The sequence below is a fragment of the Seriola aureovittata genome, chromosome 6, assembly GCF_021018895.1.
Source record: "Seriola aureovittata isolate HTS-2021-v1 ecotype China chromosome 6, ASM2101889v1, whole genome shotgun sequence".
NCBI lineage: Eukaryota > Metazoa > Chordata > Actinopteri > Carangiformes > Carangidae > Seriola > Seriola aureovittata.
In genome coordinates, this window is record NC_079369.1 from 10154608 (window position 1) to 10164765 (window position 10158).

At 38.7% G+C, this 10158-nt stretch overlaps 1 protein-coding gene across 1 annotated transcript in view; it reads right to left on the reverse strand.

The window, feature by feature from the left end:
* Positions 1-10116, reverse strand: part of ghrhrl (growth hormone releasing hormone receptor, like) — a 19161-nt gene extending 9045 nt beyond the window's left edge. Inside the window, exons 1-3 of the mRNA XM_056379536.1 lie at positions 8703-10116; positions 1240-1345; positions 579-686 (exon numbers count right to left, since the gene is read on the reverse strand). Coding sequence (XP_056235511.1) covers positions 579-686; positions 1240-1345; positions 8703-8756 — 268 coding nt within the window. The 5' untranslated portion in view covers positions 8757-10116. The remainder of the gene's footprint in view (positions 1-578; positions 687-1239; positions 1346-8702) is intronic.
* Between the last annotated feature and the right edge of the window lie 42 nt (positions 10117-10158).

Here is a 10158-nt window from a genome sequence, read left to right on the forward strand (position 1 = left end):
CTAGTGTCACCATGAGGTTGGCATTAGGTTTTGAGTGAATTGTCTCAAAAACAACTGGATGGAATAACATGAAATTTGATACACTCATTCATGTTTCCGTCAGGATGACTTTCATTGACTTTGATGATAACTCTTCATTTATCATCTGGTCAAAATTTTAGATCGCCCAGTATTTTAGTTTATGACCAAATACCTGCAAAACTATTGTAAAGTGTACTTTGTTTTTAATGCTATAGCTATAGCATGCTAACATGCTGAATTAAAAGAATGACAAAGAGCCCATAATTGCGAGTTTATGATTTGTAAATGGCGTTCATGTCGTCATCCAAGTTGTAATTATGCCTGGAAAAGAATTTTCTGCAAACTGATATATTCGACATGGAGCTTAATAATATGGAAAACCCTGAAACCAAAGCACATGTGGAAACAAATGTGTAAATGAACGACTGAATGAATAAGTAAGTAAATGAAATCCTCAGAATAAAAAACACCCTTTGCTCTCATTACGTCAATTTAGCTTAATTTCGTCTCACTAGGGAACATGCGGCTCTCATCACACCATGTGATCCTTTATTCACCTGTGTTGTTTTTCAGGAGGGAGAAGACTGCAGGACAACCTCTGTGGACCGTTTCTCCAATGACTGCATGAGGCCAGCAGATGACTGCATCCCAGGATGGCGGACAACCTTTTCAGAGGAGGTTTAGGAGGAGAAAGGAGAAGTATATATATATATATATATATATATATATATATATATATATATATAGAAACATATATATATATATATATTTGACAGGACATTCCATGAACACCAATTTATACACGCCGTCGTATAGACGCAGCAGAAATGCATGCAGTTTAAATACATATACTCGTGGAGATACAGCAGAGGTAAATGAGGTGTTTCATGCACAATACTTCCCAACATTTTTCAAACCCACAACATCCGCCTCTGTGTAAACTGTATTAAGACAAGAATGAGGGAGTGCTCTAGATCTCCGAGCAAGACCTTTATCTTGAGATAGATTACATACATAAATCCTTGTATAACTATCCTTAATGGCCTCCTCCACAGATGCATCACAGTGATAGATCACCCAGTGCGTTTTCATTCTGCAGTTGAGACGCCATCAAGAATCTGCGGTGACAACTGACGATACTTGATTCCAGCCTAGACTCTTGTATTTAATGTGAACATTTGCTACTGGAGTGGAGTGATTTTAAAATGAAAGACACACCTTCATGGCTTCTGTTGGCCTGCGCTGCAATATACTGAAGGCAGCGACGCTGTTCTTTCTCCAGCTGAAATATGAACTCACATTCAGGATGAAGGCTCGATAAAGCCTAGAGACAGAATGATGGAAGAAAGGTTAGAGGGAAGGGATTTTCTATTAGATACATACAGACTTTTAGGCAGAGGATTTGGTGGACGATCAGTGTGTAATTACATGAAATAGCATTTCATCTGGGGGAAAAAAAAAAGCATCCCACTTTATGAGTACAGTGTGCCTTTCATAGGAAGTGCTTTCCCACTTAAATCCTAACTTTTTGGCAAAATGCACCTATTTCCATTGGTGGCATTAAGCGAAACAATCTCTCACTATAGTGCACAGAGAGCAGAAGCTCAGAAAATTAATTAACTGAGTTTGTCTCTAAGGACATAGATGATTGTCTCAACTCTGCACTCCATCCATTTAATACCGCTCAGAGATTCTTGTGTTTGTCTGCCCTTGCTCATCACTCTGTTTCCCAATGTCAAATAAAAATAAAGTAACTGGATTTGTATTGGACTTCGGCCCGACCTTTATCTCGGACTAAGACAAATAAGAACATCTTGTTTCAGAGAAAGAAAGGGGTTGATGTAAGATAGATGTTGGAGGGTAACGTGGAGAGAGGGTGGATGGAGGAAACACAGCAAAGAGGACCACAGTGTCATTACTCTGTGGTAATTATCCTTTTAGCTGTACCTGAAAACTGCGAGTGAATGTAGTTCAGTGCACTCTGTTGTTAACCTCCGTCTGTGCCAGTGAATCCTTGTTATTAATAGAAAGTTTACTAAAAGAGTATGAAAGTTTATGAGGTGATATTATCCAACTTCTGTGTAAAGGTATAAACATTCATGTATTGTGTTGGCCATGCACTCATTAGAATTAAGTGTTTTTGAACATTGCAGCTAATACACTGGATATTGATGTCAGCAGTGAGAGCTGTACAGAAGTGATAGTTTTCAAACAGGGTTGTGTTTTGATCATAGTGTGAAGGAAGCATTCCTTCAGAATGGGTAATAAATACAGGTGAGCAGAATGGATAATATCCATTAGTAGAGAGGGGGTGTCCAGATGACAGGAACGCTCAAGTAAAGAGTAAACGTGGCCAGGCGGTCAATGTATACACTGTGGCTTTGTGGTCAGGTGTTAGACTCTCAGGTCAGTTTCATCTTAATTCTTATTACATTTTTACATACCTTTTACCACTAAAAACTCCCAACTTTATTGAATAAATATTTTTATAAAAGTCATTATATTTCTGTACCTACTGAGACAGCTGGTGCTGAGTGGAGTATCTTGTTTGGATGGGCTACACGGCCATGGGTGAAATTCAAATGGCATTTATTTGTTTATTTCATGCTGCCAGTGAACTTAAGTGGTCTGAATTTAAAGGTCAGAGCAGCAGGCTGGGTCTTGTTTTGTTAGGCTTGACAACATACTGCAACAGTGTGTTTCCCAATGAAATGTCTCGCATGGTACTGCGACTGGAATTTCTATTTGCTCGTTTTCATGTACCTAGATTTTGACATCGTATAATACCTGTGTTCACTTTTTTCTTTTTATCTTCTTAGGCATTAAGGCTATCAGGAAAGTGCTGGCATTTTGGAAATAATGAAATGATTCATTCATGTGCATCACTCTATCCCTCTGTTTATTGTTTAATTACTTGATGCTGCATGATGCTGTTAATGACTTAAACTGTAACAACTGTAACAATTATATTCTGGTGCAGAATTTGCTATAAAAAAAAGAAAAATATCTTTTTAAAAAATCACAGATGAAAAAAAAGAAGCTTTTCCCCCCAATTTAAGCTTAAGCTTTTTCTCTGCATGGGCCTTGAAGTCATCTTTGTCCAGTGATAGTGGCGAGGAAGTGTGACGCACATTGTAAAGTGAGAATGAATTACAGCAGTGTGTTTGTGCAATCAGACGGGAACAGATGGAGGAAAAAAAACAGTAGAAGTAGACGAAAGAAGAAAAAGGAGGACTTATAGGCATGAAAGTAACCATGACGCCCCCATTTCCAAAATTACTCAAAACTCTGAGAGTGTTTTGCATTTTGTTTTTCCCTGTGCAGAGTTATTTTGAGGCTCTTAGCTGAGTTGCGCTTTTCATTTCAGAAGTCACACATTTAATAAAACACAACAGGTCATAGGTGCAGCCCTAACTAGAGATGCCCGTCAACATGTTGACAGTCTGTCCCATGAGTACTTAGTAGTCATTACTACATTACGTGTCGGACAACACCCATTTTCGAATTCTGCCTTCATTTTGATCTCAACTACAGAACTGTAAAGTTTTGTGGCTGCATCTTGCCGGTTGTGATGCAATCCCGGTGATAAAAAGAGAGACAGGCAGACAGACATAAAAACAGCTGCCAAAGCTGCTCACTCCCTCAGTGGTAGTTCCCGCTACAGTAGCGCTCTCCAGGACCACATTTTGCCATGATGATACAACCACACAATACTAGTCACGTTGTTGCAGCAAGTAATAAAGTCATTTGTGTTACTGACTGGCATATTGCACAGACTTTTGTACTTGTTTTAGCTCAGTTCCATCTCATTTGGAAAGACCAGAGGGAAAACGAGTCTCTTTGTGACATGATGCAAGCAAACACTTAATGAAATGAAGCTTCTGAAGCTAAATTCCTCCGGGACCACAAACGCTCCCTGTGGAGAGCGCTGATATCCCCAACTCGCCAGCCTTCCGAGTGTCATCCAATAGGACGAACTGTGTGTGTGGTATCAACATTTCCATTAAAAAGATCTATGAGTTTCTCTGAGGGGGAAACAACAACATCTGCACCCGTACAAACCCACCTGGAGCTGTTTCAAGAAATTACATGACTGAGCACCGCCTTGCATAGACATCGTTTTTTATTGATGTTATTGGAAAAAATGTTGTATTTGACTTGCAGGGTTGTCGCACCAATCCTGAGGAACAATTTCTTAATTGCTTTGGAAGCAGAGGTAAAATGCCAAATGAGTAGCAAATTAGCCGAGCACAAACAGGCTGTTTCTTATCATAAAAGTACAGTAAAAGAAAATGATGAAGGGGATTAAGGGGGTTTTCTTGTTATAAAAGCATGGATACAGATTTAGATGCAAACAAATAATGTTCTTTGAAGGAACATGCTGCGAAAATCAGTCATACATGTAGATATGAAAAAAACAGTCTGCCTCTGTGATAACACACCGAGTCAAATCAGGAATAATGTAGCTTGAAATTAATCTGAGAACAGGTAGAGATACTGAAACTGGTTTGAACATTTGAACATTGAAAATCTTCATTTCTGTTTCTCCGATGCAATCACTCGTCTCAGCTCTTTCTCTCCTCTCCACACACACACAACACACACACACACACACACACACACACACACACACACACACATAATGATATTCTGAGACCGAACCCAAAGCTTGTGTTTGTGCAGAATAACCAGCCACTTAAGTAACTATGACGAAAACATACTGCAGAATAAACATAACACAGAAAACTAGTTGGGAGCTGAACAAAATTCTCCTGGCAGTTGTTGGAAGGACGATGTTTTTCCCCCATTTTCTTTAAGTGAGTAGGAACAATATGCGAGCTCTTAGCACCGTCAATGAATGGACATGTTGGAAGCAACCTGGGCAAATCGCTACCAGTCCTCTTTGTTCCAAATGCAATGCTAATACTCTAATGAGAGGTGTTATTGTGCAATTTACTCAGCAATTACTGCTCTCTCTGTTCAAAGGCAGGTGAGGGACGCATGGAAAAATAAAAGTTCCACTTTTGTTCCTGCAGCGAAACTGAATTCAGTCAGGGTTTGCCGTGCGTGTTTCAAGGTGGGACATGTATGCAGATACAGTGGTATATTATTTTCTGCTAAACTGTGATTGTGTTGTTATATTCCACTGGTTGAGCATTGAATTACCAGAGAATATGGGCACTTATATTCAAAGCAGAAAGATATATGCACTCATGTTACCAAAAAGTGCACTAGACAAAAGCATCAGCTGAATCGCACACCGTATGTCCAATGGGGGTCATGTACCGCACATGGCTTCCCTGTTTATATGCAAAGGAGATGCTGTGAAGACATTTTATTCTACGTAAGAATGGCGTCCAGTTGGGAGGAAGCGCACAAAGCTTTAAATGGCAGGGGGTGAGTTGTAAAGTGAGAGTCAAGACACGGTGGTTACGAGCCCTGAGGGTGCATGGCATGATGGGATAAAGTGAGACACTATGCTGCATTTAAGAGACAGAAACAGAGATAGGTGGATAAGGGGGAGGCGGGGGTTGCATAAGGTAAGTCTGGGTAGTATGAGCCATGAAACTAAATGCAAAGCCGAAGTCCCCTTCACACTGGCAGGCTGCGGAGTCTGCTGTAAAAATGTTCTCTGAAAGGTGAAGCCCATTATCCACTAACTACCCAGAAAGGGGCCATCGGATTGGGCTCACTTTGCAGATGTTGTCTTCTATTTTAAACAGCGAACAAGGTGTACTTTCACACAGCAGCAGTGGTACTCCGGCACAGTATAAAAATATAAAACATGTCCAGTCAATCTGAAAAACAGCACAAACACAGTTGGTATGTATGTAAGTCTGTCAAATACATTTTTTCCAAAGATGGTTTATGTCACTTTAAGTAGTTCTTATCACGCTGACGTATGTTCAAGTTTTCATTTTTCAGATATGTCTGGTTTTAACAAGTTATTTGATGCGATAAAACGGAAGTGTAACATCGTGATTGACAGCTGTGACTGACTGAATTGGGTCGAGTGGGACCTCGATACCACGGCGCAAGTATCCAGGATATTTTGGCTTGTGGAAACAAACAAGTTGAGACACATGGTCCATCTTTATATTCAGTCATCGCATATAACGTGTTCATTTATGAGAATTACAGACGCTAGCAGGCAGACCTTCGAACATAACCACATTATATCTTGTTCGTTTAATCTGTTTCTGCATTTCTAACTTGTCTTTTCGCAAGTGGTTATCCTGGTTCCAGTCTTTGTGCTAGGCTAAGCTAACCGGCTATACAAAAAGCAAAACTAAGCAGTCCATCTGCTTAGTTTGTAGAGTGAATCTAGTTCATGCAAGTAAGATGCATGTTTGGAAATTACTAAGCCAAAAAAATATTATTTTATTTTATGTTATTTTCCTCTTCATCTTCCTTTCTTTTTTTTTTGCTGGTTACATTGACATTCAAAAGACTAGAGACCTGCCATAAACTACTGTTCTTGTTTTCCTTTGAAATGTGTGTGTGTGTGTGTGTGTGTGTGTGTGTGTGTGTGTTTGTGTGTGTTTTATGGATCCCCGTAGTTCATTATAATTCTCTGCAGTCCTGTGCAGTGAAAGAGAATAGAATGAAGTGGAACACGGTGATGAGTGTCTGCCCTGTTCCTATTCTCTCTCTGCCTCGATGATCATCATACCACCCGTTTGCCTGCTTCTCATATTTCTATTCCGTTATGGAAATTAGCGAGGTGGCCATGTAATAATACTTCTATAAAGATGTTGATTATGAGAAAAACTGTTGTGAGCGTCGGTGTGTGAATGTGCATACATGTACTGTTTGTTGCCTTGCTTCCTCACAGTTGATTGGCCAAAACAAACTGTACAAACTAGACTGTAAATCGAGTGGTAATATCAGCAAACAAAACTCATACTGTTTCATCTAAATGGTTTTTCACATTCCTGAATGTGTGTGTGTGTGTGTGTGTGTGTGTGTGTGTGTGTATGGATCTCAGTGGACTAATGTCATGATATTAAATTAAATAAATCTAAAATTTCCTTGACTAATTTCTCATACTTTTTGCATATATGTTTTAGATGTGAACACATAGACGCTACGTCTTACCTACAGCAAAACCTTATTATCCGCATGCACACACACACACAGACACACCCATCTCCAAAATGTAGATGAATGGGTACAAGAAAGTAATAAAACAATAGTAGATCACAGATAATAACAGCAACAGTAGATCAAGGCCAAACTAGTGATTTTCTGTCTCTGCGCCGGCGACAGATCTTGATGTTTTAAGGTTGTCTCTATGTACTTATATCCGTCCCATTCTCATGAACGCAATATCTCAAGACTGCCATGAGGAAATTTCTTCACATTTTGCACAAATGTCCACTTGGACTCAAAGATGTACTGATTAGACTGTACATACTCCTGTTTTTTGTTGACCCATCCATCCACACTACACTCCTCCTGATGGTCTTTGTCACTATTTATACTACGTCACCCCTTTTTTCCCTTTGTTCCTGTCATCATTTGTACGGCCGCTAGATGTCGCCTAACAACAAAACATAACTATAGGTCATAATAACCTGCTGCACAAACGACCGACAGGCTTGTTTTTTGTTTTACAGGAGAACAGTTTCCACAGAACATGTTTTTGGCCTTAACTCAAGAATTCATACGCTAATTATAACAGCAATTTAATAGGATAAAATTATAAAGTTATGACATTTTATAACTTTTAAGGTCAACTTCACTGTGACATCATAATGTTCTGCAAAAATGCTGTAACTCAGGAACAGAAGAGGAGATTGTGACCATATTTCCTGCAACTTGCCTGGTTGGCAGAAGCATACAACCGCAGGGTGGTAGGCCACTACTAATTTATTATGGATGACTCTGCAGGTCATTTGGTTTGTAAAATGACAGAAAATTGAGCAATGTGTCCATAGTGAACATATCAAAAGTGTTGTTGTGTCAGACCATAAGTCCAAATCCCAAAGTTTCATTTTACTATAGTAGTGGACATAAAGCAACCAGCAAATATTCACATTTGTAACCAGAATAGAAGATATATTACTCGCAACCCATATGCACTATATATGCAGCACACACAGGCGCATACACATGTACAAACCTGGTCCCTTATCTCATATAAATCTGCTCCAAATTGATTTTGATTTAATGTGAAAGATAAACCTTTATACATATAAAGGTCATGATCCTCCGTGGCCACACACACACAGAACAATGAAAATACTGTGGTGTCTCTCTTCAATCACTTACCATAAATGGGGCTGGACTGCTTATAATACAAACTCAGTTTAAACACTTATTCACATTCTTTCACTGCATAAATGAAATGCCTCTATCTCAAGAAAGTGATCAGTCACTATTAAGGTGAGTAGGACAGTAGCTACTTTGGATCACTGTGAAGAACCACAGTGCTGCAGAAACAGCTACCTGCGCACACTGATGAATATAATGGGCAAAAGAAAGAGAATCATGGAGTTTATTTCTGAATAAAAAATTCGTACAAAAAGGTAAAAGGTAAAAGGTTTTTTTATCTCAGAAATAACGCAGTTCAGTTTTTCAGAAAGAAAGAAAAACAACTCTAACGATTTCTTATAAAAGAGTTTTAAACATGGTAATGGTCCTCTTTCACACACATGAAGAAAAAGTAAATCACTCACAGTTGAAGCCAAACACAGAGTGAGAAAAATCCCTCTGATGTGGAGACAGGACATGTTGACGGTTCAGTTTCCTCCGCTCGCTGCAGCGTGGCGCTTTTCGTCACTGAGACTGCAACACACTCCTGCAGGACGGGTTGCTGAGCCCCTCTCTCTCCCCAGGTGTGAATGGACAGCTCATCAAGAACTAAGCTATAGCGTAGGAATTCCTGTTTATTTTCAGAATAAAAGCCCCGCTCCCAAGCTGTCAGTAACAAATTGTTGTGGATAAATTATCTTTCGCATATATACGTAGGTTCGAGTGTGACCAAGTGACCAATAACACTACGATGGGGAGATTGAAGTCAAATTAACCAAGTGAAGCACAGTTTCGAAGAAGCCATGTTTCTCTTTTATTTTGAAGGCAAAAGTCAGCTCCTAGTTTAGACTGCAAGCTTTACAGCTGAGCGGACGTTTGCGTTTACACCACTGATTTTAAATTCAAAATTCATCCCTCTGCCTCCCTGAGCCGGACTGTGTCGCCAAACACACACGCAACACTTAGTCTTGTACGGTCATGTGTTATGCTGTGGAAACATGAGGGTGGATCATTCCCAGACATATCTTTCTCTATGATTAAATATTTATATTCTAACACAAACTGTAGTTTTCAAACTCTTCATATTTCCAATTTGTCCATTCGGTCAATTTTGTGCAGTCTTATAATGGATTTTTTTCATAATATATATATATATATAATTAAATTAAAAGTATATGAGCCAATTTTCTTTCACTTACACTGAAACAAAAGAACAAACTGGTTATATAAGATTTAAGGTTTCATAATTCCCATGGCGTCTTCGAAATGTCCAAATAAAAGTCCAAAACGGCAACATCTGAGAAGCTGGAACCATCAAATATTTGGCATTTTTGCTAGAAATTTTATTTTATTTTAAAATTGATTCAAGATTAATTTCCTGTTGACTAACCAACCAGTCTTTTGACTAATTGTTTCAGCTCTGATAAGATCATTAACAAAGCAGATTCTGACATAAGCACAATAACAAACAAAATCAATAAATGTACTGACTATTATACTGGGAGGCTATGTCCATACCTGATGTCCAATAATGTTACGCATCATGAAACGTTACAGAGGACATGACCTCGGTTTCTCCAGCTACAGCTGTGGGGATGTGTGACATTTAGATAGATAGAAATTACAGGAGATATATTATATCAGATATTTGTCTTGTTAAACTTTTCATGACTTCTGGCAGAAGAACATACTTCTACAGCTTTTATTGTATTATTATTTTATATATTATTATTTCTGATGTTGTCATCTGCATTTACTGTTTGCTTTTTTTTTGTTGTTCTTCTTTTGGACCTTCAAAATCATAAAAAAACTCCTCCATATCACTTCAGATATAAATTTAGAAAGGAGTTTTTTCAGAAGGGGGTGGTGATTTCTGATTTA